At 33.6% G+C, this 27,867-nt stretch overlaps 1 protein-coding gene and 1 pseudogene across 2 annotated transcripts in view; both read left to right on the forward strand.

Annotated features, from left to right (window-relative positions):
- EML4 (EMAP like 4) overlaps window positions 1–27,867 on the forward strand; it is a 165,109-nt gene that overhangs the window by 94,154 nt on the left and 43,088 nt on the right. The window contains exons 4-12 of one of the 2 annotated variants that reach the window (XM_063079052.1): window positions 2,477–2,650; window positions 4,533–4,661; window positions 5,151–5,176; window positions 5,378–5,410; window positions 20,329–20,452; window positions 21,728–21,877; window positions 24,153–24,222; window positions 25,785–25,895; window positions 27,639–27,734. In XM_063079052.1, the coding sequence (XP_062935122.1) occupies window positions 2,477–2,650; window positions 4,533–4,661; window positions 5,151–5,176; window positions 5,378–5,410; window positions 20,329–20,452; window positions 21,728–21,877; window positions 24,153–24,222; window positions 25,785–25,895; window positions 27,639–27,734 (913 nt within the window). The remainder of the gene's footprint in view (window positions 1–2,476; window positions 2,651–4,532; window positions 4,662–5,150; window positions 5,177–5,377; window positions 5,411–20,328; window positions 20,453–21,727; window positions 21,878–24,152; window positions 24,223–25,784; window positions 25,896–27,638; window positions 27,735–27,867) is intronic. The other variant, XM_063079053.1, reaches the window with a different exon arrangement.
- Window positions 1,313–1,431, forward strand: LOC134363507 (5S ribosomal RNA; annotated as a pseudogene).

Here is a 27,867-nt window from a genome sequence, read left to right on the forward strand (position 1 = left end):
CTATAAAATTAAGGCTTAATTCAAAATATTATAGTACTATGTTATGTGTGTTTGTGTCTGCATGTTGGGGGATGGTGAGCAGGAGAGCTATGGAGGGTTCTATATATTCTTTCCATCAATCAATTAATTAATTTATTGTTTCAATAAAATTGCTTTCAGGATTATTCCCCTTTGTTGTAATTTCTAGCAAATTCTTCCATATCGAGTTTGGAGAGACCATAGAAGATCAACTACATAATCTTACAACTATTTTCTTCAAAGAATGAGTGGAGAGAACCCATAAGTAATAGGATAATGTGTAACAGTGTACTGATAGAAAATGCTTACCTCAATAAACTTAAGCCAGTGACTGAAGTATTTGTTACTGTGGATTTATAGATGTTTAACCAAACAGTTGGCTTTGTAATGGTAAAGAAATAGTAAGATTTCTAGCCCTTTTAATATTACTTCTAAAATTCAGTCTGTGAAGTCATTATTACAGAGTCTAGACTTTACCCTCCAAACGATGCCAAAATTTATTACCTGTGCTTCACCATCAGGAGAAAAGGACAGATTATAAGAAGAAAAACTCATGGTGGAAATTTTAAATAAACTTCCATGTTGCATCCAGTAATAGTTAGGATTCAGCCCATTTTCTTACATAGCTATTGTACTGTTGCTGTGTAGTGTTTAGTACTACACACAATAGTAATTCAACAATCTAAGATCAGCTGAGTTTGTTATGTTATGATGCAGGGGCTCTGTAGTTTGCTTTTAAATAACCCAGAAGGAAAATCTCTTCTAGGTTGTACTAGGCCCACATAAAAGTAGTGGTGTGTGCATTCAGTATAGTTTGAAGACCAACAAGAAAGAAGTAACTTCTAACTCAGTTTTTTAAATTTCAAAATTAATCTGATTTTGTAAGGTAGAATTGTATTTCTTAGCACATATTTTTTTAATTGAACATTAAGTAGGTAGATAGTCAAGGGACAGTCTGAAGTCAGAAATTACCAGAACTGAATCAGTTTAAGAAATGTCACTGTCAAAATGATACATTTTTAACTATTATAATGTGATAGTTAAATTGTACATACTGTGTATATTTGTTAAAAATGTCCTTGAACATACTTTATTATAGATTATGTACCTTATAATCAAATTACAAAATGTCCTTTGATTAAGAATTATAGACAATAGATAGTTTTCTACCTTTTCAGCACTGGAGTTCAAGTCTATATTCCATCTGCTTTGTAATTAATATTGTCAAAAGCGTTAAGTATTCTTATCCAGTGTAATTGGGAAGGCTGGTGGTTTCATTAAGAATCAAAGTGCAGTCTATGGCTATACCACACTGAAGACGCCCAGTCTTATCTGATCTCAGAAGCTAAGCAGGATCGGGTATGGTTAGTACTTGGATAGGAGACTGCCTGGGAATACTGGGTGCCGTAGGCTTTAAAAAGAAAAAGAGTCAAAGTGCGGAATCATAACAATTTATATGTAAATATCTTAAATATTTTGTTTTAACTTAAAATATATTCACATATATTCATTTGCTAATTTTTTTAATGAAAGGCCAAGCCTCCTACCCCCTTTCTAAGTATGCGTGTCTGATCAAATTCCTTGACTGTCTTTTACGAACTACACTCATAAATAACTTCTTATAATTCTTAGTTTTATTTTTTAAGGCAGAGTAAGAAAATTAAAACTCTGGCAAAACAATATGTGAGAACCCATCTCTCTATGATTTTTTAAATTCTCTCTCCTATACTAAATTTAACAAGTTTTTTTTAGTAATTCTTTTTAGTCTCTCCAGAGCATTCAATTTAGTTTTCATAGAAATTGCAATTTTTTTCTGTGTATATTTTTTGTGTGTGTGTGTGTGTGTGTGTGTGTGTGTGTGTGTGTGTGTGTGTGTGTGTGTGTGTGTGTGTGTGTGTGTGTGTTTAATTAGCTCACATAATTAAAATAACTACAACTGGCATAAACAGGTTTGGGAAATTTACTTTAAATTTACTCTTGGTAAATTTAAAATTCAATTGGCAGAAGCAGAAGTATACACTGAAGAAACAGGAATTAGAGAATAACCTATTAAACATGAACATTTAGTATGCCTTGGGCATCAATCAGTATGTTTTACACAGGCAATGGAAAATGTTACCAATACTCTGATTTGGATAAATTGAGATCAGTTAAGAGAGCTTATATTGTCCCCCAATATCTGCCAAGGTGACGAAATTCATTAGAGGCCCATTTCTATCCAAAAGGGCAATCTTCATAGAATAAATTGCCTTAGAATTTTTACAAATTCTTCACTGAAGATTTTAATAGCTTCCAGAGTTTTCAAAGAAATATTTTTCCTTATTGAATGAAAGCAGTGTAAATTGTGATAGCTCTATGATTTAGAGTTTTGAATTATATAATAATCACTTTTCTATCGTTTGATTTTTTTTTTGTTTGTTTAAATATGTGTTGTTCCATGTTATACTTTATTTTACAGTGGTACAGAAAAAAAGAAAGAAAAACCACAAGGACAGAAAGAAAAAAAAGAGGACTCTCATTCTAATGATCAAAGTCCACAAATTCGAACATCACCTTCTCCCCAGCCCTCTTCACAGCCTCTCCAAATACACAGACAAACTCCAGAAAGCAAGAATTCTGCTCCCACCAAAAGGTTTAAACTGTCCCTGAGTACAGAGCTAGGGAATGGTTGTAATGATACCTAAATTCTGTGACTTGGGAAAAAGTTGGCTCTCCATGGATTCCAAGAGAAAAGCCTGGTGGTTTTTTCCCCCTTCATTGCCATAATCTATATTTTAGCACATTGGGGAATAAAGATTTAAGGTCAAAATTTCTCAGTTAACACTGGGAAAAAAAAAACTGTTATAAACAATCTGATGAAAGGAAGGCAGAAAAAATAACCTACTCTAAAACCAAAACAATACTGTTATAATAAAATTATAGAATACTTTAAAATTTATATATACCTATGCATAAATGTATAGCCATGGATAGAAAAATGGCAATGTGTAATTATCCTCACCATGTTTTTGGCATCATTACAACCTTCAACTTACAATGGCCCTTCTCAACAAATGGCTCTTCATTGCGGCTACAGCTCAGTTTCAGTTTTGGGTCTTGGGAGGATAAGTTCTTGCTTGAGTAGAGAAATTAATCCCTTTCACCTGGTCTTTTCTATGCTAAAGGCTTGCTTGAGGGCTTCTCTCTGTGTTCGTAATAATTAATATTTTAAAGTTATGAGAGGGGGAGAAGGGAGAAACATTCTAACAGTGTGTATGAGCCTAAATTGGGGATCTAAACCTGCATGCTGGGAGTTCAGTGCTATAGCTGCCTCATAATAAAATACTGAGACCAGCTTAATTAAATTTGCCTGTTTTAGAAACATTGATTCAAGCTTTATGATTAGGTATGGATATATTTTGTCATCCTACTTCTGCTTGGAAATCTTAGAAAACTATTAAATTCATTCCCAGAACTGGCTAGGATTTTAGTAAAATAAATGACAATCATTCCTAAAAGATTTATAATAATTTTTATTTGATCGGTTTAATATTTTGTGTCAAGTCTCTAGTGGAAATTTAGGAAATCAAAATACCCTTCATGTGATTGATGCATGTTTCCCATTTCCAAAATGCTTTGTGTGTCTCGCGTAGATTCTTATGCTATCTAAATGGTTTATAATTCTTCTGCCCGGTCTCCTGTGGAGTTTTTCTTGGATGTAGCTTATTCATGTTATGCAGCTTTGGATTGTGTGTGGTTAAAGATGGCTCTTTATAATCAATCTCTTTAAGGTTCTGATTTGACTTGGTATCTTCTTGGTTCCAGAGTCTTTTTTTCAGCTTCTTTAGGTCTACTGGAAATGTGCTTGCCCTTCTGAATTGCTCTTTGGATATACTATTGCAAAAAGTATTGAGGACTGGATGAGTTTCAGGATAGTTAGCAATGCAGCCAAAAAATCATTTATAAATCAAAAATATTTAGTTATAAATATAGGGAATCATCATTGATAATGCCACATTCTTGTGTTAAATCTTGTTTATTTCTGATCATGGGTAAAATTACCTCTAAAGATATAAACAAGAGTTTTAGTCCCATGATTTATTCAGAAATTATTTGTACAGTATGTAATTTAATGACATGAGGGCATAACTTTGTAAAAAATGAAAGTGGCAGCCTTGTAATTCAATAGCTATGAAAAATATAGGTTTTTTGCAACTGCAAATTATGAAAAATATTACTCAGATTTAAGCCTATGGGTTTTTTTCTGACAACAAGAAAGGTACAGGTTTTTTTAATCAGGTAATATTCTAGTGAAACTTCTGAATAATACTGAAAATTACAAAACTGAGTTGGTAATTGCCTTGTTTAACTCCTTTACTCATCCAGGCCAGAGCCTTTCAACTAATCCTTTCTTCTCTTTTCTGGATTAGCTTTAAGGAAATGTTAATTGCTGCTTTTGTGTTCTATTTAAACTGTCAATTTTATGTCTCTTCTACTCAGGATTTTTCTCTAAGAAATTTATATGTTTCTTTTAGCATAAGACGACCACCAACAGCTGAAAAGTCACAGAATTCATGGGAAAATTCAGATGATAGTCGTAATAAATTATTGAGAATAGCTTCAACATCAAAATTAATATCAAAAGTTATAAAAAATACAGATAAGTAAGTATTATGCTTTTCTCCATTATATTTGAAAATTAATAATTCTGTAACTGTCATGTTTACATGTACAATTATATATGTCTGGTTTGAATCTTTTTTTAAAAAATCTATATTATAACATATATATATTTTTTTTAGTGTATTTTTTTCTTTGAAGTCTTCTGAGAAAAGCCATGTCTTCCTGTTAATGCTCCCTAAACTCAGATAATAAATCTCAATAATTCCATAAGATTTGAATATTTTTCATAAATTCTTTTTATGCTTTCACTGTGTAGGTGATCTTGTGGGACACTTATTATTTTATAAAACTGTGTATATTAGTATTTGAAACCAGTGACAAACTTTAAAAAATACTGATGCCTGAATTTCACTTTTAGAGATTTATCTAGGGTGTGGCCTAGGCTTGAACCTTACATTTTCTTCAGGTGATTCTAATGGTCAGCCATATGAAATTATAAAATAAATGTGTTCTTTGAATTTCTTTTTTAGGCATAAAGATGTCATCATCAACCAAGGTAAATTAAAAATCTTTTAAAAAATATATTATTTTGCTCCTTCTACATCAGTTTAATTTTTGTTAATTGATAAGGATATTGACTTATTTTTATTCAGTGTACTTTATTAGTTCATAGTAGTCAAAGAAAAGTGCATTACTGTAGTCATTTAAGAAAATGCCCAATTTTTATTGTAAGATTTGTCATTTTTGTCTCAACCAGCAAAAATGTCAACCCGTGAAAAAAACAGCCAAGGTAAGAATAAGCTACACAGTTGGTCGCCTTCTAAGTTACTTTCTTCTTGTATCTCTTATTTGGCTTTTCATTATCTATACTATCTGATTTAACAAAGGATAAATATCATGGTAATTTGAACTAGTGAATCCAAAGGTACTTTTTAAAAATCCGTCTTATTTCTGTGAAGTCTGAACATTCAAGGTGAACAGGAAAAATAAATATAGAAAAGAGGTATAAAATACTACAGGAAGTTTTCTCCCTTAAAAAGAAAAAATATATTTAGAAAAGCCATTTAAAAGATTGATAAATTTTAGCTCAGTTTTCTTTCTTGCCAACTTCGTTGCAAATAATCATTCATTTCTTGACACTGAGACTGAAAATACGAGTCTAGCAAATCCATTTTCTCTTAAATTTTTCTTTTATATTAATTGTAATTTATGGCTACTTGCTGTTGTTGGCTTGTTCTGACCAAAAAAAGGACAGCAGGTTTTCTATAAATGTGTATTTCATTTAATTGCAAAGAAGGTAAGTTTTATATATGTTTTACATTCTCTTTAGATTGCCTGCAAATTTAGTTTGAAGCATGCTGTTCTAAATGAAAGTATGTCTTTTCTGTGCATGCTTTTCACAGCTTGTTTCTATGTGTCATAGTTATCTTTATTTTCTGGGCGATTATTTTAATGAGCTACAATGTGGTTACAATTTTTGTTAGAGATTTAACTTGATTTCTGTGGATTTTTACTTTAATTGGTTCCAATAAGAAAAGAAATACTGAGGCTGGCTGATTTGTTCAGTTGGTTAGAGCACAGCTGTATTAGTCTATTTCTGTTGCTTATAACAAAATACCTGGAACTGGGTATTTTATAAAGAAGAAAAAATTATTTGCTTATACTTTGTGAGGCTAGGAAGTACAAAGTCCAGGAAACACAGCTGGTGAACATCATGGTGGTGGTGACAGTGATGTCAGGGTATCACTCTGTGAAAATGGCAGAGCAGAGAGAGAGAAAGACAGACTCTCTTCTTTTTTAAAGCCCTCAGAACCACACCCCTGATTACCATTTTAATCCATTCACTACTGCACAGTCCTACAATCCAGTCATCTCTTCGAGGCTCTACCTTTCAATTACCATAACAGGATTTCCCACCTTCTTAACAGAAACAGTAGGAGCCACATTTCCATTACATAAAACTTGGGGGACACAATTCAAGCTTCAGTGAGTTTTGGAGGGACACAATTCAGTCCACTACAGTGGCCTTGTAACACCAAGGTTAAGGATTCAAATCGTCATACTGGCCAGCTGCCAAAAAAGAAAGAAAGAAAGAAAAGAAATATTTCATTTATCTTTTTTGGATCGTTTTTTACACAGAAATTCTAAATAAGTAGAATTGTGCTGGCCTTCTTCTTCAGTTAGGTCTTACTTTCTCCCTCCTTTATAATACAGTATAAATTAAGTTATAGTTAAGATACTTTAAGGAAAAACATGAAATTTTATTTTTGAAAACAACTCTTATCACGTTATAAATTAAAACATTTTTTAAAAACAGGCGGTGATACATAGTGGAAAGAGCAGTGAGTGGGGAGTTCCTTCGTTGAGTGATCCATCCTGGCTCTCTGCATAGTAACCTTATGACCTGGGCCACATGACAGTGTCTCTGAGTAGTTTTCTAATCTGAGAATAATAACCATAAAGCTTACTTCACATGACTGCTGAAGGATGAAATTGTATGTGAAAGTACTTTAAAAATAGAAAACACCGTAACTATAAAAAGGTGCTATTACTATTAGATGTTTTGCCAAAGAGCTCAAATTTTATAAAATCCTTATAGGGTAAATGAGAAAGGGGTGCCTGCCTTTTCCTCATGTTGTGGTATGTTTTTTGGAAGGGAAAAGGAATTCAATATTAGTATATAAGAGTGGTTTGGGGCCGAGCCCGTGGCGCACTCGGTAGCATGCTGCGCTGGCAGCGCGGCGACGCTCCCACCGCGGGTTCGGATCCTATATAGGAATGGCCGGTGCACTCACTGGCTGAGTGCCGGTCACGAAAAAAGACAAAAAAAAAAAAAAAAAAAAAGAGTGGTTTGTGTTGTTGACACAATTTTCAAAACCATTCATAAACAGGTAAATGTCTTTTAAACGGGGAGAGTTTTGCTACAGAAGCATTACTTAACAGTCTTTTAGCAAGATAGTGTCTGGGAGAGGAATGGAATGGAAAGCTGGAAAAGGATACAGAAAAATAAGTTAAAATCTGTAACAGGAATGTTACCTCAAAAAGATTGTCTCAGATGTCGAAACCTGATAACATCAAACATTACTTGCATGAGCCTTATTTTTTGAATTTGAGTCTATTCCTTTGCCACTTTACTCAGCTATATCTTATCTGGAGAATAGACTCTAATCATTAGAGTGAACATGCAAGGACAAGTCTGCTTCAGTCTCATGCACGTCAGGCCTGACTGAGATTATGGCAGAGCCTATAGAAAGAAATAGATGGATTTTAGAAGGTTTAGGAGATAGGTAGGGCATGGAAGATAAGGACCAGCAGGAATCTATGAAGACTAACTAGTTTGAGCAGCTAGGTAAGTGGCATCTACTGAAACAAAGAACTTTTGAGAAGGAGCAGATGTGTGGAAAAGAATAGGAGTTTGGTTTTGGATAATCGCACTAGAGTTGTTTATAAAATTTAACCTATATATAGGAATGTGTAGCAAGCAACATGATATAGATGTTTAAACACATGGATTTTGGAGTCCAGAGACTGGTTTCACCATTGATTTAGCTGTGGTGACCTTTAGCAGGATACTTCACCTCCCTAAGTCTTTGTTTTCTGATCTATAATTGAGACAATAATAAGCCCTTAAAGGGTTATTATGAAAATGAAAAATAATAATAAAATGTTCGAACTCAGTATCTGACACATAGTACCAAATAAATTTTAGTTATTAATATATGAGTCTGGCATCAAAACCTTACATTCAAATATGTATAGTAAGATGAAAAATCAACCATTAAATAGATGATCTTCATTTACTATAAATTGTAGATCTATTTTCAAAGTTTGGTATTCATTTTGCATGGCATATTCATAACACATTTTCTTGTATTTTAGCTATTAATGCTAATAAGTGTCATTCTGGGATAATCTTTTAAAAATATGATTTATTAATTTCTTTAGCTCTTTTTTGACAATGACAGCTGTGACTTGTTCCAAGCCATCTGCTTTGATTGGGGAAGAAGCCTATTTACATTTGGTACATTTAGGTGAGTGGTAGCAAAGAAAACAACCTAAAAGGCCTGTATCCTTCAGGCACAGCAGAGTAGGAGAGAAGCTGTGAAGCAGCATATTCTTTTTTTTTTTTTTTTTTTTGTCTTTTTCGTGACCGGCACTCAGCCAGTGAGTGCACCGGCCATTCTCATATAGGATCCGAACCCACCTGCGGCGGGAGCGTTGCTGTGCTCCCAGCGCCGCACTCTCCCGAGTGCGCCACGGGCTCGGCCCGAAGCAGCGTATTCTGATCAGCACTGAGGCAGAAAGCAAGAAACCATGGTTGAAAGCAATAGGAAGTGGAATGGGATGTACAGAAGGCAACCTTTGAGGCTAGGTGTGGGAGGAAGGAAAAGTTATGCCACTACAAGATGCTTTTACTGACCTAGATCTTTATCTACTCCCTGAACCCTAAACCCCTTTTCATCACTCTTCTTAGATCTGCTTTTTTGTGCTCCAGTTGCAGTAGAGATAAAAGTCCTAGCACCACAACTTAAAATTTGAATAAGCTTTCCTGTACAACTATTTATTGTTAGATGTAGCAGTTAGGTTCTGGTACAGCTATTCAATTGGTAAGTTATTGATTTTTTTAAAAAGTTTTTTGAGCTAACTTGAGGGACTATGAGGATGTCTTCAAAAAGTTCATGGAAAGGGCCGGCCCGTGGCTAACTTGGGAGAGTGTGGTGTTGATAACACCAAGGCCGTGGGTTTGGATCCTTAGGAATGGCTGGTTAGCTCACTTGGGAGAGCGTGCTGACACCAAGTCAAGGGTTAAGATCCCCTTACCGGTCATCCTTTTTCTTTTAATTCCATTTTCCCATGAACTTTTTGAAGTCTCTTGTATAAGCACCTCTTATAAAATTACCTATTGGGGAAAGTAGATAACAATCTGACAAGTTTTGTAATAAACAAAATGAGTACAGCTTATAAGCTCATCCTGATAATATTTAACAAGGATATTACGTTTTTTAAATATGGGAAATAAATGCCACATGTCTTCATTATTTCTAGAGTAGAACCTGAATGTCCTCAAATTATTGCATATTACTGTTTTTTCAAACTTGAATAATCTTAAATCATTTTTCTCTTGTAGCATCTCAAACTAGTGCTGTTTAGAATCTGTACACAATTAATTGTCTGGTCATGTTGAGAACCTGAATTGAATGACACAGATTTCTACTGGGTAGAAATCTGTTTGAGGAAAAGGAAACTTATCAATTACCAAATTCCATTCTTCCTTCCTCTTTAGGGCTGCCTCACCAATCTAAGATTAAATTCATTCTTGCTTAACTTCCAAGTCAATGCAGTAATATTCTAACTGTGTATTAAGATGGAGGAATAGTTTTAATATCTTAGAAGTTTGAGAATTGAATATTTCTTACTAGCTGCCTGTCTAAAAATGGCTTCAATGAAAAATATATTGAAAGTTATTTTGAAATACATACTGTCTAAAATCCCTTGGTAATTTGTTGTAATCAAATGGTTGTTCAAATACTTTTAAAACAAATAATGTAAACTCATTTATAAAATCAGGGGGTGGGGACTGAATAATCTTGTCATTCTAACAGCTATTACAGTTCTGATATATTTCTTTATTGTTTATCAGATACACATTTTAAGTATTCATTCATTGTATTGAATGCTTATTTTGTCAGGCCTTGTCCTAAGCACTCAGGGTTATAGCACTTACAATGTCTGAACTGTGTGGAACTTATATTCTGTGTAAACAAAACAGACAAAAAATACTTAATATGTCAGGAGGTGATACATATTGGAAAAGACAAAGGAAAGTAGAAAATTACTAGTTTATATCAAGTTGTTAGGGAAGACATTTCTTTTTTTTTTTTTTTTTTTTTTTTTTTTTTGTGACCGGTAAGGGGATCGCAACCCTTGGCTTGGTGTCGCCACGGGGCCGGCCCGGGAAGACATTTCTGATATGGGGACATTTGAGTCACCTGAAGGAAGTAAGTGAAATATGTAGATATCTGGAGAAAAGAGTTCATGAACAGAGGAAGCTGAAAGTACATACACCTTGAGGCAGGAACTTTCTTGCTATGTAAAAGAATAGCAAGGAGGCCATTGATCATAGGGTATGTACAATTTTTTATTTGTTAGCCATTACATTTATAAAATATAGATTAATTCTAAGCAACAGAAGCTTCATTAGGCAATTCACATAGGAAAGGGAAGCAAAGTGGTACAGTGGAAAGAACGTAAGAGTAGTAAACATGAGACCTAGTTAGAAGGCAAAATGACCTATATCACAGAAGATTAAAGAATCAGAGTCCTACAATGACTAGTTATGAGTATAGGTTGGGAGAAGCTCAAAATTCTATTTACTGAAGGAAATCTTGAAAAAAAATTGGAACATTGTTTATCTGATAATAAATTTTCCCTATGACCCTGAGACCTTGGGCCTCAGTTTCCTCACATATAGTTAAGCTTAGATTAGGTAACACTGAGGTCTTTTCAATAACTTTTTGAAAACTCTTTCATGCAGCAAACAGAAAATGAAAGAAAGCCTCCCCCAACTCCACAATACATTCACTAACTTGCTTATAAACTACCTGTTAAAGAACTTGAATGCAGGTGCTTTCGTTCAGTGCCTTGTATTACATTTTCTGACCTATTGGCTCCAGGTGTGTTCAGTCCTAAAACCTATTCACACTTGTGTAAATTGAACATTGTATCTGAAAGAATAGCTAAAATTTACTTATAAGGATACATAATAGCAGTGTTTTGCTAACACTACATATTGAGCCACCTATTGAGAGAGAATATATTGTCACCTACTGAGGGTGTGCAGTTTGACACAAACTAGAAGGGCAAAAAGCCATTAATTGAACTACAGATAGATTCTTTCCTTGTTACTGAGATAGTATCCAAAATTTTGCAATTCCAGAATTTAGGAAGAAGGGTGCTAGCTTTAAGTCTATTAAGTGTGAATAGGCAGGAAGGACAGAAAAAAAAAATACTGCATTTTCAAAGGAGATTCATACTTAGTTCTAAAATTTAGATACTGGTCCATTTTAATAGGCTGTATAAACATGACTTGGATACCTAGGTCTGGCTTTGTCCAGATATTCTCTATATTTTAAAAGGAGATCAAAAAAGGGGACCTTTTCTCTGTTGGAGATTTTTTTTTAAGCTCTGTGAAGCAAAGAGTTAATTTCTTGATGTTGTGGTTGGTAGCAGTCCTCAGATTAAAATATGCTTAAAGGCTATCCTTTTTTTTTTTTTTTTTTTTTTTTTTTTTTTTTTTTAGTAGAAACTATCTCAGCTTCTAAGAATATGTGTTCTTGACATCCTTTTTCCTTATTTCAGCTGAGAAAAAAGCCCCAACTGCCTACTTTGGACATGGAGAATATGACTTTTCATGAGCGAACATTCTAGTCTTGTGCATATTTATTATACTGTGATTAAAGCCTTTTCACTCCTGTATTTCTGCAGTGATAGGCATTAATTTTTTTAAAAAAATCTGTACTAGAAAATGTAATTAACCAGAAGATTTCCAGTCTTTAAGCATGCCAATTAACTGAGATATTACCATAGTTAGAAATTTGGCCTGTCCAGAAATGGCAGTTAGACTCCATGTTGAATTGCTAATTCTGTCAGTTGTTATTGTTTTCCAGAAGCACTTTGCAAAGAATCCTGAAACTTGTGATTAGGCTTAGGAAAGAGGTGTGATTGATCAGTGGCATATACCAAATTTGCAAGGAAAGGGGCTGGCCCGTGGCTCACTTGGGAGAGTGTGGTGCTGATAACACCAAGGCCATGGGTTCGGATCCCTATATAGGGATGGCCAGTTACCTCACTTGGGAGAGTGTGGTGCTGACAACACCAAGTCAAGAGTTAAGATCCCCTTACCAGTCATCTTAAAAAAAAAAAAAAAGATTGCAAGGAAAAGGCATAGTAAATCACTTGCCACGTCCCTGAACTGTACTCAAAATTTATTCTCCAGGGAACAGCTTCACTAAAAATATTCTATTGATTATTTCCTTTAATAATGCTTTTTAAACTTTTTAAAGATTGTGAAATATTTTTATCTTCCTAAAAATGTATGCAAATAATATAGTGAGCATCCATGTACTGACCACCCAGATTTACCAGATTTTCACATTTTGCTTTGAGCACTTTTTTTTTTTTAAGAGAAATAAAACATTAGAGTTGAAGCCTCTCATTAGTTCTATTTAATCAGAATTTCATATACAGGTTTTTATTGTTCCCCTGTGGTTTCCTTCCTACTGTAGTTAATTGAGAAAGCAGAAATGGGGGAATAAATGTTTTGATATCTGAAGTTTTTGGGTTTTTATGATTTATTTATTTAAATTAAGTCCAGCTTAGTATACTCAGATGAAATGAAAAGCTTTTTCACTTATTTAGTGCTTAAATTAATTTTTCCTAAGGATATAAGTGACTTATTTGAGGGAGTTTTAAAAATAGAATCCTACTTTGCCTACAGAAAAGTTTTCAGCAATATAGCAAGTCTTTTAGAAGTTATGTGTCTGATATTGTTGGAATATACTTCCTTCCCATCTTTTTCCAAAGAAAGCCTTTTTCGGGCAGTAAAAATCTAAAATGCTTAAGTTGGCTTAAGCAAGCTTATGTCTGATATTTTGAAGTAATTTTATGACGATCAGAGTTATGAACAAAACAGCGAAGAGAAATCTGATTAAAGGAGATTTAGATCCAAGTAACTAAGTTGGCTTATTACTGTAATTAGTATAAATGTTAATTAGCAGATGCATAAGACTTGGTTATGTCTTTATGTCTGATGTAAGCTCTTAAAGGGTTAGACTCATGTCTTTTATATCTTCATCATATACACACGTATATACCCCACACACAGTGTAATTAATAATTCCGTAAAATTTACGAGCCAATAAAACTCTGTCTATAGTACAAAGAAAATTAAGGTAGCATTTTAGTACTTGGTCAAATTTTCACAACCAGGTTTTGTCCTAGCTAGTAAAACTAACTGCATAATATATGGCAAGCATCATAACTAGAAAATTTTAAAATCTGTAAAATTATAGAGGTTATATTCTTCTAAATTCCCTTTTTAAAAAAAAAATTGGGGAATCTACGTATTATGATCTAACTATTTTTACAGCTGGACTATTAAAAAGAGGTGGAATTTAGATTTTTTGATAGTACAAATGAAGTTTCTTGTTCAAAGTCCAAATATCCTTACACATTACATTGTTTCATTGGAATTTTAAAATGTTGTATTATCCCTACAAAATAACTGTCATTTACTGGGACTTGAAATCTCTTGTTTGAAAAAAAAAAAATCTTGAAAAAGAAAAAGATTGTAGCCTTCCAAAGATGGTATTTGTCACTTTTTACTATAAAATTGTATATGCTGTTTCTAGCATCTTTATCCTTCTGTTCTTTAACTCTGGTTTTGGGGACTAGAATTTGTGGTATCAGAAAAATGTCTCGAACTAGTTACAGATTCTTTAATGTTCCACTTGTTTGTTGGCAGATGTTTAGGTAGCGTCACACTCTGCTATGTTTTAGTTAAATATAAAACTCAAATTCCAGTTATTGGAGGGGAGAGTGTTTAGTTCTAATGTTTGTAAAATACTATTAAAAATGGATTCCTAATGGGGAAACTTTTGGGAGAAAGATACTTTAAATTGTAAGCATTCTAGAAGTTCGTAAGGCTTCCTGCAGGTAGTACCCATTACACAAATAATTACAATCATAGTCAAAACCCCAGAGGCTCTGCAATTGCCTGTGAAAGGCCTTTAAAACAAAAACAAAAAAACCTAAAAATCCAGTAATCAAGTGCTGTGAAAAAGGCACCGGAGGGAACTGATCTTGGAGTAGAATATGCCCAGTACTGTCTTCCTTCTCCACTCTGCCTGAATGTTTCCTTTCACTTTGTTTCAATCTGTGAAAGATTAATATATTTTGATAAGCATCTTTCAAATATACAAATATCTTTAATAACCAGTTATTTATACATGAATATGCCATTTCAACAGAACAGCTGAAATAACTGTCCCAAAAGGATCGGAGTTTTGATTAAGGAATATGACCATCATTTTGCAATTTGGGACACTTTCGGAGATTGGGCAGCTTAAGGGAGATGCTAAAGTGGAAGAGCAAAACCCAAGGAAACTGAAGGGGAAGTGTTAGGAGGTATGGGGAAAGGACACAGAAAGGAAAATGCAACATCGTGTATTTCAAATTTTTGCCTAACGTTCACTTGTCCCAAAGATTACAGATGAGAAACATCTTCTACTCTGCTCCGTGATTTCCAGCTGTTAGGATCCAAAGCTCAAGCTAGTACCATTTGGATTATAAGTAAGCTTTATTGTCAGGTCATTGGACTTCTGTGGACTAGCTTAAGGACCTCACCACTGAACAGCACTGTCAAATAGAAATTCAGTGTATAAAACATATGTAATTTAAACTTTCCTAGTAACTGAGTTTTAAAAAGTAAGAAGATACAAGTGAGATTAAGTTTAATAATATATTTAATGCAGTACAGCCAAAATATCATTTCAATATATGATTGGTGTAAAAATTACTGTTATTTTAATTTTTTTATGCGAAGTCTTCAAAATCTAGTGTGTATTTTACACTTCAAGCATATCTCAATTCAGACTAGCTACATTCCAAGTGCTCAGTAACCAATGGCTATCATTTTGGACAGTGTAGGTCTAGAACATAGTTTTAGAGTGAAAATATTTCTAAAGTTGTAAATAATAGACAAAATTTTGGAACACAGTTTAAAAATTAGTTTAAACTCTCTGAGCCTTGGTTTTTTTCCCCTTCTGTAAAAGCAGAAGGTTGTACTAGGTGAGCTCTAAGATTTCTTTCAGTTCCAACATTATATGTACCTAGAGAAATGAACTAATAGCTTTTATCAACAGTATCCTACAGAATTTCTTCTTGTATAATTAAACTACTCACTGATCAGATTCAATTAAGAATATTTATTTTGTTTGAGCATAAATGCTAAAGCCGCATTTCAAACTAAGGTCTGTGTCGTGAAGCTGTGTTCTCTCCACTCCCTCTCAGTCCCAGGAATTTTCGTGGTATCAAGATAGCAGATAAAATGTTGAGACTAATTACATTTTATAAGCAGCAACTTCATTACTGAATAGCGATAGCCCAATACTGTATTTACTATCATAAGGTACATAGTTTAATAATTTCTTTTCCTCACATTCTTTGTCTGGACCACTAGACTTCATATTGATGTCACTGATCTCATAGTGTGTTTTGACAAGTTTCATAGCTCACCTCTTTCTCTTGACTTTCCTGGTAGTTTACAATGGGGACAGAAAGTAGCATTGGGGTAATACAAACATACTAACTGTAAGTCCTTTGATTGTAAGATCAAGAAGCCTGAGAGAAAATTTGCAGTGAGAATTTAACAGTGACTGGGGAGAAAAGGGGCTCTTCTTCATCTACATGTTTTACCTAATTCTCAAGGTAAAGACTGTTTTTTTAAAAGAAGAGGTTGCAGACTGGTGACCTGTGTGCTGTATGCAGGCCAAAGGTGTGTTTTCACCAGGTGTTTTCCCTTTTTGGCAAAGGAGTAAACATTTAAAAATTGATATTTTACAATAAATTATAGATTTCCTATTTCTCTTGAAAAACGAGAAGGTCTGTTAACACTGGGCTCATATCCTTCATGGAACTGTCTAGCTGCTGCCTCCCTGAGTTGGTGAATGGGGTATGTCAATGCCCCCACCCCCAGTCATCCTGTACTCTCCCATTTCTCTCATTTGCATTTCCTGCCTGGCCCTGTAGACACAGTCAGTGTCATTTAACAACAGGGATATGTTTTGGGAAAGGCATCAGGCAATTTTGTCATTGTGAACATCATAGAGTATACTTACACAAATCTAGGTAGTATAGCCTACTACACACGTAGGCTATCTGGTATAGTCACCATCATATACGTGGTCTGTCATTGATCAAACGTCATTATGTGGTGTGTGACTGTATTTGAATTTATGACCCCTGTTTTAAAGTGTACATAATAGACTCAGCAAAATTCTAGCTTATTTGCCTACATTTGCTGTTCTATGGACAGTCACTTTGAAGCTTATGAAGAGACATTATGGTGTATTAAATCATGTAAGCAATTGCTAGACAGTGTTTAGAATGGTCACAAATCCTTCTCCAAGGGAAGGGAATAAAACTTTGTCAAGGACTTTATATTATGCTTTATAGTATAATTAATGTCTTATTTAATCAGTTAATCAGTCATAATTCTGAGCAGCAAGTAGTAGCATCATTTTATGTATTAGGAAATGAGGCCAAAGTCTCACAGTTAATAAGTGGTAAAGCCGGGATTCGTATCCCAGTCTTTCCCAAAGCTCATGTTCTTTCCACTACGATGTATTGCCTCCCTTTCAGTTCCAATAATTGTTTGAAATGCTTAGATTATATGTTTGGTCTCCAGTACATATGATGTTAGTTCAGAAGTTTTGTGGAAAAATAGAATTGGAAGAAACACGAATCTTTTCATGAGCTTTTTGAAGACTTCTTGTATACTACCAGTTTACAGGCCAGAAAAGCATTTTCATACTAACATGCATTGCTGTTTTTATTTCATATTAGGAAAGTTGGCAAGCACCAGATAGTTCCTTTGCTTTCCCACTTAGTTGCTTGTGCTGCTTGACGGTTGATAATAGAATCAATACAGTATTCTGAGGTGTCTCTGTTAGCAAAAGAGAGCATTTTTTTCTTTGATACTATTGCTAACCTTTTCTCTCTCCTGGACATACATTCCCTTCCAAGTGGCAATAGAAGCCATCTATTAAACGTTTTATTTTTCATTCAGAAAGCATTTATGATACATACGTCTGATCAAAGATCCTGGGAGAAATTCTAAAGGACAGGCTATCTACCTTCAAAAATTTCCATTAAAAAAAAAAAAACTAGAGGGAAATTATGTAACAAATCAATACCTCTAAGAGTAAACTACACCAAAAAAAAAAGAAAAGAAAAAGAACAAGGGGATACAAATAAGGGTGATTGCAGAAGGGAGTATTCACAGCTGGCAATTACTTAGTTGTCATCAAAGTCTGGCTATGCTAAAAATCATCAGGAAGCAAAGCCCACTCTTACTTTCAGAAGTAATAAAGACATACATCATGTGATGTTAAAACCATAGCGTGGGAGGCCTTAGCCTGTTCTTAGATGAAATCCTGAGGCCAAAAACACTGTGAGTAATAATAATAAAAATAACTTGAACTTCTCACCCAAAACAAACACAACTTTTTAATCTGACTCTAAAAAAATACTTGTGGACATTTAGCAAGTAATTTATCTTTTTTCCTCTTCATGGTTTGCATTATATAAGTTATGGAATTAGTATGTACTCTTCTCTTTAGGTAGTTTAGATCATTATTAGAGATCCTAAATTTATATCAGCCTCCAGTTGATGGTCACATTTTCTGTCTAGTTCTAATGCTGTTTTCATATCATGCCAGACACGTTGGCAAGTGGTAGACATTTCCTATGCTTTTGTACTCTGACCCTTTCTTTTTCCTTCTAAGTTATTTTTTAACCCTTTCACAGTCACTGACAATATTTATTAAATCTAGAGATGAGTGGGATTGTTTTATTTTATTTTTTTGAAGGCATAAAAAACAATCCTGTCTGTTTAGTGAAATAGTTTCCTTTTGTATAAGTTATGTAATAATTTGATTCCAGACTCGTCTTTTTTAACATTCTTAATTTTAGACTGTTGCAGAGCTCATAAACAACTATTGGTTTATACAAATAAATAGTTGATTTTTTTTTTTTTTTGGCAGAAGAATAAACTTTATTGAACCCCTCAACCCTAGTGGGGTTTTTTGTTTTGTGGGAGTGAGGGGGCAGAAGAATAAACGTTATTGTATATAAATAAATAAATGTTTTAGAACCTATACTGCTAATGAGAAAAGTGTTTTCTAGCACTGTCATGAAAATATTGGTGTATTGTAATTGAATTAAGTTGTTTAGACCAAGGCTGATTGTAGACACAATTACGAACTGAGAGAAATTGGTCCTCTTTACCAGCCAGCTCTGTTTACATGCTGCGTAGCATAGTTCTTAGTCCCTTTCCCCATCCTAACTTATGAAGGTGCTTGTCTTCTCTCCTTGTGGTATATTCTGAGGTCATATTTTTGTTTTTTATTATAAGAACACTTAACATGAGATCTATACCTTCTTAAGAAGATAATTTTTTAAGTGTACGATGCATTATTGTTGACTGTAAGTAAAATGTTGTACAGCAGATCTCTGAAGTTTATTCATCTTTCTTGACTGAAACTTTGTGCCCTTTGATTAGTAACTCCTCATTTCCCACTCCTCCCAGCCCCTGGTAACCACCATTCCACTCTGATTTTATGAATTTGACAATTTTAGATACCTCATATATGTAGAATCATGCAGTATTTGTCTTTCTGTGACTGGCTTATTTTACTTAGCATAATGTCCTCAAGGTTCACCTATACTGCTTTTTAAAGGCTGAATTGTATTCCATTATATGTATATACCACATTTTCTTTATCCACTCATCTGTTGATGGACATTTCAGTTGTTTCCACATCTTGACTGTTGTGAATAGTGCTGCTGTGAACATGAGATTGCTAATATCGCTGCAAGATCCTGCTTTCAGTTCTTTCAGAAAATACCCAGTAATGGGATTGCTAGATCATATGGTAGTTTTATTTTTAATTTTTTGAGGAACCTCCATCCTGTTTTCCATAGCAGCTGTAGCATTTTGCATTTTGTATTTCCACCAGCAGCGTGTAAGGGTACCAATTTCTCTACATTCTCATCAACATTTGTTGTCTTTTGGTTTTTTGTTAATAGCCATCGTGGCAGCTGTGAGGTGATATCTCATTGTTTTCTTGATTTGCATTTCCATGATTATTAGTGATATTGAACATTTTTTCATGTCCTTTTCCGCTATTTTATGTCTTTTTTGGAGAAATGTCTAACCAAGTCCTTAGCCCATTTTCCTAATCAGTTTTCTTATGATCGAGTTGTGGGAGTTGCTTGTTTATTATGGAGATTAACCCCTCATTAGATATGAGAGTACTTCAGAAAGTTTGGGGAAAAATAGAATTAAAAGATAATACAAATCTTTCCACAAACTTTTTGAAGTACCCTCTTATATAGTTTGCATATATTTTCTCCTATTCTGTAGGTTGCCTTTCTACTCTGTTGATTGTTTCCTTTGCTGTGCAGAAGCTTTTTAGTTTGTGAGGTCATGTTTTTTATGTCATTAAACATTAGTAGGTTGACCAAGTGGTGTGGTGGATATGGTTGTTGTCTATTCAAATAATCTCTGTCTTTTCAACTGTTAGGGAAATTTCCATCATAAAATTATTTCCTTTTGCATTTTTCTACCTCAGCTTTCCTGGCCTTCTAGTAGAATGTGTCAACTTAGGTAAATTATATTTTAATTATGAAAATCGTTATTCTCAAAGAAATGGCCAATGGTTTTTTTCCTACAGTGTTTTGGAGTAGGTCTTTATATTATCACTTTGTTTTCTATATGCCATGTAATGTATAACAAAAACAATTATAATGAGAATAAAACTTTGAAGTAACTATTTTTGTCTTGTTTTTATTCTATCACAATAATTTACTTTTCTATGATTATACAGATAATACACATGACTTAATTTTTTTCTTGTGTTTCAACAGAAGGAGAGTATATTAAAATGTTTATGCGAGGTCGGCCGATTACAATGTTCATTCCGTCTGATGTTGACAACTATGATGACATCAGAACAGAACTGCCTCCTGAGAAGCTCAAACTGGAGTGGGCGTATCCTTGTCTACTATGACAGCAAATTTGTTTGCTTTGTCTCTAGTTTAAGAAAAATTAGTTTACCTGGTCTTTATCTGTCTTTATACCAAAAAAGTAAGTATAATAAAAATAACAACCACTCAAGAAATTAAAAAGGAGACATCATCTCTAATCCTTTTACATATTATATATGTTTTGCTGTTAGTAATTTAAAGCCATCAAAATTAATACTGTATATTTGGAAAGGGCAAGCAGTGTTCCATGAACAACATGGCAGGTACTTGTGTTGTGGTAGAAAAGGCACTAGACTGAAATCGGAAGACTAGTGTTTGAGTTTGGACTGTCCACTTACCCCTTGTGCACCTTAACTCTCTGTACTTATTAAAGGGGTTAATAACCCCTACCTCACAGGACTGTTGTAAGAATTAAATAAGAAAACATCAGTTAAGCATTTTGTAACCTGTGAAACGATGTATGATGTGAATTATTTTATTAAGAGCTCAAATTAACAAGGTTGATTCTAATTCCAGAATTAACTTCTCATCCAGACTTTAAAAATAAAAAATTATTTAAAAGAGAGTTCTGGTGATTTCACCTAGAAATTCTCACTTCTCTTAGACTCTCTAAGAAACTCAGTGAAGCAGAAAGGAACTAATAGTTTGAACTCTGCTGTCTGTGCCATTCACCTACACCCCCTCCCTACCCTTCTTGAATTATTCCCACCTTTAGGCAAAAATCAGCTTAAGAAAACTCGTCAATCCTGTAATTCTGTACAACATCTTTTTAACCAACATTCTGTATACTAAACTGTGTTTGGCTATCCCTAATTCATCATTTAGGTCCAGCATAAATGTCACTTTCTCAGATAAGCCTTCTTCTGCTTTCTCCCTTCTCTCTCTCTCTCTCTCCATCTAAATTATGTTCTCCATTTATGCTTCCTTCTGGCGTCCTGTTATTTTTTTCTCCCACAATTTGTAATGATATATTTGGTGATTATTTCTGTCATCTTTGCCAGAGCATAAGTTCCAGGGACACAGGCCCTACATTTGCTTTGTTCAGAATGGTATGCACAGCACTGTGCCTGATAATTATTAGGAACTCAATGTACATTTGTCAGGTGAATGAGGAAACCAGATTTAAACACATTAAAAGACTCAAAGTTGCAAAAGGGATAATGTCAAGACGTAAGTTTTCTAGTTATAGTCTAGTCCTTTTTTCTTTATACCATGAAAAAGTTAACTTAACACCTTGAAAATTATATTTATTAAAAACCTTGACTCTCTTTCTTTTAAGATATGGTTATCGAGGAAAAGACTGTCGAGCTAATGTTTACCTTCTTCCTACTGGGGAAATAGTTTATTTCATTGCATCAGTAGTAGTACTATTTAATTATGAGGAGAGAACTCAGCGACACTACCTGGGTCACACTGACTGTGTAAAATGGTTGGTATCATTTAACATTGGTTCATTTTGTTCATCCGTGCTCTCATTTTGTATTTTTTAAATTTGAGTTTTATTGAAAATGATTTCTTGTGGAGAACTCAGAATGTAGAGATATTATAGGCATTCTGTAGATTATATTTTATAAAGAAAAAAGGACTCACAGTCCTCCAAAACGTTTGGTGTGGTGTCAGCAGCAATAAAATATACCTCCCCGCCCCCCATAAATCTTGATTGGAACCTCTTCTGCTTTCTCAGGTCCCTTATAGACCTCTTTTTCTGGTCTGTAGTTTGAAATACCTGTGGGGCAGGCTAGACTTTTATAGGTTTCTGAGAGTGATTATTGGTTACTCTGTATGGATAGAGGATTTGTCCTATGCACATATATGTTGGATTTCAGCCTTTTCTATTTGGGAGAAAGAAATCTTGGCTGAGTAAGGATCATAAGTATTCCATAGGATGTCGAACTGTAAAAATGTGACAACTCCTTTTAAATGTGTAGGTATATTTTTAAGTTACTTAATAAATTTTGCTACTCCTTATTTAAATTCAGTCACTTATTGCTTAAGTCCATTTTCCCATATTTAAAAGCTGCTCCTCTTTATGTCTATAGTATTCTGGCAACTATACCTATCTAGAAAAAATTTACTCTAATATGTGAATATTAGAATATTATATAGATATTGTTGAACTTTAAGAGATGATTAAAATATTGCCTTTTATGCTTGCAGAATAATATATGCTCAAAGTTATTTATTACAGGATTGTTTGTGGTAGTAAAGATTAGAAAAAGCCTAAATATCTTTCATTTGGGAACTAGTGAGGTTGTGGTGCACACCATGCATCTATAAGAAAGAATGAGGAAGTGCTTTAGGTATTAATATGGAAAGATCCCTAAGATATACTTCTAAGTGCAAATATTAAAGTGCAGGAGGATGTGCACAGTGTTCTACCATTTGTGTAAAAAAGAGGTAGAAAATAAATGTTTATCTTGGTTTCCATACAAGTAAAAATTTCCTAGAATTATTAATAAAAAGAAAGTAATTGCAGTAATTACCTGATAGGGGTTACAGGGGTAAGGATAGAGGTGAGGTGGATGAGATCTTAGCAGATAGGGCAGATAGGAAAGAGACTTTTCTCAGTATGTCTTTTATAGCTTTTGATATTTGAACCATAAAAATGTTACCCAACCCAGAAATTTTAATTTAAAAAATTTGTTTAAAAAGAGAAATCTGAATTAAATATGGCAAAATGTTAATATGTTAGACTTCTAGTTACTTTAAATGTAATTGACCTCAATATAAGACAAAAGCCATTTAAATAAGAAGTGGAATTAAAGCTGTTGAAAAATTCTAGCCTTCTTAGTAATCAAAGAAATTAAAATAAGAAGCAATTTATACCAATCATATTATCAAAGCATTTTAAAAGATATAATTCTTAACATGGGAAAATTATAGTGAAACTTTCTGAACATTTTTATTTCTTAAGACAATTTAAATTGATACTACTTTTCTGGAAATTAATGAACAATATGTACCAAGAAGCAAAAAATTTTGTCTTCTCAGTTGAGCTTACCCCTTGTTTGCAAGACATAGAAAGATTCTAAACTATGGACATGAAGACATCTTTTAAAAATTTTACTAATCACTTACTTGTATGTGTGCCGTGAGCAATTTGGGCACATATGCTATACCGTTTTCAATTTTTATTTAAAAATTCCTTGTCCCAAGTTTGACTTACCAAGTGTTTAGCATTAAGAATGAATTAAAAGGTTGAAGTCACTTTGTATGAAGGTGTTTTCTTTTGTAGAAAAGTAGAAATGGCCTAAAAGATGGAAGAGTTGTTAAATCAGTAATATGTATAAGAATTATGTAGCAAAATGGAGCTTATATTTTAATTAAAATTACTCAGTGGAATATTGCGTCTTCACTGTAATAAAACCATGTGAATATGTATGTGCATGAACTAAAAAGGAACTTGAGCAATTGAAAACAGTTTAATTTGTTAGCATGCCAGTTGTGGATAAATGTTTTCTTTGAACTTAGTGTTCCATTAATTTGTTCAGCTTAACAAAGAAAGAAAAAGTACAGGTGAAAACTTAGAAATCTCCAGATAATTGATGTTTGTTTGATTTGCCAAAGAAAATAAAATCGATAGGTAAAGGTGAGTTTTTTTTATGATTAAAAACTATTTGTTTGAAAAATGTTGATACAAAGGTACATTTCTGCTACCTCACATGTTTCCTGTATTTAAAATTATTGTTAACACTGCATTTCAGCCTTGCTATACATCCTGACAAAATAAGGATTGCAACTGGACAGATAGCTGGAGTAGATAAAGATGGAAGGGTGAGTGGCACAGTTTTATGCATTCTGTACCTAGTGATATTGCTATTGGAATGGAATTGATTGTAATTTTAACCAAAGCTCATTTATTTTAGTCTTTTACAATTTAAATGCTAAATTTTTAGTATAAGGCAGGGGTGGGGGGGGGGACATTAGAATGTAAGAACATTTCAAAAAGCAAAAGAGAATACACTACTTAAATATTTTTTTCTAAAAAATGTGTTCTCCTTAAGAAAACTATTGTAGAAATGGGAGGACTGATATGCTTGTAACATTTTTCTTTAACTAGAATAACTTATCAGTGTTTGACAGAAGGTACTGCAATTTCTCTTAGTTGATGGACCTCTTGATTTTATGTGTAACTGGAACTGATACCACTTAAAGAGTTTCTGTTACTATTCAGTATTATTAAATCGGTTTACATAACAAATTCCTTCTTTCTAAGGATCAACAGTGAATGTTAATGATGACTGATTAGCATATGTATGACTGTGATCATGATATTCTCTGGCTTTAACTTTTCCTTTCTTAAAGAAAAGGAGAAGAGGTTTATATTGGATGACTTCTAAGATCCCTTTCAGTTTCAAATTCTATTTAAGGACTGTTTGCTTAGCAATTTATTGAGTACTGATTTTTTAAAAAGTTATTTTCCTGGGAATGAAGGTGTATTAGTCTGTTTCTGTTGCTTATAACAAAATACCTGTAACTAGGTACTTTGTAAGAAAATAAAATTTATTGCTTATAGTTTTGGAGGATGGGAAGTCCAAAGTCCAGGGAACACATCTAGTGAACGCCTTGTTGATGGTGACAGTGACCCAGGGATCTCACATGGCAGAATGGTGGAGCAGAGAGAGAGAGAGAGAGAGAGAGAGACTAACCTCTTTGTTCACTCTCCTTTTAAAGCTACCAGAAGCATTCTCATTATTCCAAGAATGGATCAATCTATTCATGAGAGTACAGTCCTCACAATCCAATCACCTCTTCAAGGTCCCACCTTTCAATTACCATAATAAGACTTCCCATCCTCTTAATATTGTCACAGTGGGGATTAAGCCTCTAACACATTAAACTTTGGGTGGGGGGGGGGGGGGGGACCCGACAATTCAATCCATAATAGAAGGTAATGCTAAAAGCAAAGTATCCAGAGCAGATTTGCCTGGGTTAGAATTCTGATTCTACCTTTTTATAATTATGTAACTTTGGGCAAGTTATTTAAATCTCTGTATCTTGGTTTTCTCATCTGTTAAATGGTAATTATAATAGTACCTATAGCTCATGGGATCATGAGGGTTAATGAATTAATACATGTGATATACTTAAAATAGTACGTGGCACATAATAAATACTCATTATTTGCTGTCAATGTTATTATCACTTGTTTCCTTATTTTCATGGCTTGAAAAGAAAATACCTAAATATTCTTTGAGGGCATGTCTAAATCTAGCAGTTATTTTTATTAGTTGTGTCTCCATTCCTATTACTTTTTAATGACAGTTCTGTGTGTCAGTGGTATTTATTTGCATCCACTTGATTACCAATTAGTCCTGCTGTCTTGTGTTTTGCAGCCTTTGCAACCGCATGTCAGAGTATGGGATTCAGTTAGTCTGTCCACGCTGCAAATTATTGGACTTGGAACTTTTGAGCGTGGAGTAGGATGCCTGAATTTTTCAAAAGCAGTAAGTAACAGTTTTTAAAGGCTGAACAAAGAAGCAGGAAAGAAATTAAACTCAGTTTTGTGTGTATGTGTCCACAGAAAGTGATAACTCCTAATTGAAAAAATGAGATGGTAGTTATTGCTAATATTAGCTATTGATAAATGGCTAGCATTTTAACCTGTGCTGAACTGCATTGGCTTAGGTAAAATCCAAGGTATTATACTTAATTTTGTTCTATCCTGAGGTAGGATTACCATGTAGTAGCAGGAAATAGTGAGGAGTACATACATACCATAGTACAATTTGAAACAAGCGATAGGATGTACTTTAGCTTGAGCTTGAATCATAGACGAGATCTATTTGATTTAGAAAATTCACAGACATGAAATTTGGCTACTTCTGCACAAATATTGGTTTTTCTTGGTGTCATATTGGAGCAAAGGAAACAATCAAATGTTCATATTTCATAAAATTATGAATTATCTTGGTTCTGAATTGATGACAACATAGGTTTAAAATTTTGTATCTAGTAATCTTATCTAAGCCTCGAGGCTTTATTCTGAGGGGGAAATAAGATAAGATGTTACTCGTTTAATTTTTCTTGAATTATATTTAATAATGATTATATAAAGTATGCAGGAGACCTTCCACATTTTATGATTTATCTTTTTATTTCAAATTCAAATACGTTTCTAGATTTTATTGAACCTCATTTATGTTTTAGAGTGTAATATATATTCATATTATCTGGCTTATGGGAGTTTTGTGGGATATGAAGGAAGGGACACTTTTAGGGCAGAAAGAAAAATTTGCGTGAATTTAGGAATCAGGAATTGGGAGAAAGTCATTTAGAAAAGGAGGTAAGAGGACACAAAGGAAATACTTTTACTACTGTTTTTCCCTAAAATCTCTATAGCAAGAACTGTTGTTATGTTGTTAATACCATTGTTACTGTGTTAAGACTATTTTGAATTGCTCTAACTTTAATACTGTGACTTTTCCTAGTTCAAATAATCATTTTAATATAGGCAAAGAGCAAGATAAAGAGAAAAGAGTAAGCACTGCCCTTCCTCAGTACCTCTCACTCTTCGCTACAATTTTTCTCTGTTCCATGGACATTCTAAGGCATATACCACAAATGCTACTAGAAAAAAAATTGCTGATATCATCAATAGCTCTGTTTCTTAAACTTGGAGGTCCAAATTATATGCATGGAAATGGTTTTAGAAAAGTAGATAGCAATTTAGTTATATTTTTATCTTGTTAACTCATGTTAATGTAAGTCAGGTATATCGCAAAAAACTGAAATCAGCAGACTTAAAAATAATCATTAATTTTAGCTTATTCCATCAATCTATCAAAATTTAGTCAGAAGTGAAATTATGTGTGTCTCTTCCCGCCCACCTCTAGGGAAAATACCTTGAATACAGGCATCAAGAAGGAAGCATAAGATGCCAGAGGGAGTAGGATATCCTCAAAATGAATTATTTGCTACCTCTGAATAATAGAAGTGGCTAGATGGTTAGTAGAAATCAACCCAGGTGAAAAAATTGAAAATAGAAAATATTTCTTTAAAAGAATCCTTATATATATTTCTGAAGAAAATACAGTTTTAGTAAAAAGTACATTCGTTATGTTTCAAAGAACAATGAGTTTAAAGGATTTCGGATAATTTTACTGTTGGCAGTTTTAATAATATGATATTTCTTAGAAAGTCAGCCTAATCCAGGAATTTTAAAATGCCTTTAATTGACTTTTCTTTAGGATTCAGGTATTCATTTATGTGTTATTGATGACTCCAATGAACATATGCTTACTGTATGGGACTGGCAGAAAAAATCAAAAGGAGCAGAAATAAAGGTAAATCAAAAAAGTTTTTAATCGAGTATTATAGAGTACGTTATTTGTTTTGCGGGTATTTGGAACCACATTGCATATCCTTAAGTTGCCCACTGGCCAAATTCATCAGATTTATTGATTTGTCATAATTCTT

The sequence above is a fragment of the Cynocephalus volans genome, chromosome 14, assembly GCF_027409185.1.
Source record: "Cynocephalus volans isolate mCynVol1 chromosome 14, mCynVol1.pri, whole genome shotgun sequence".
Taxonomy (NCBI): Eukaryota; Metazoa; Chordata; class Mammalia; order Dermoptera; family Cynocephalidae; genus Cynocephalus; species Cynocephalus volans.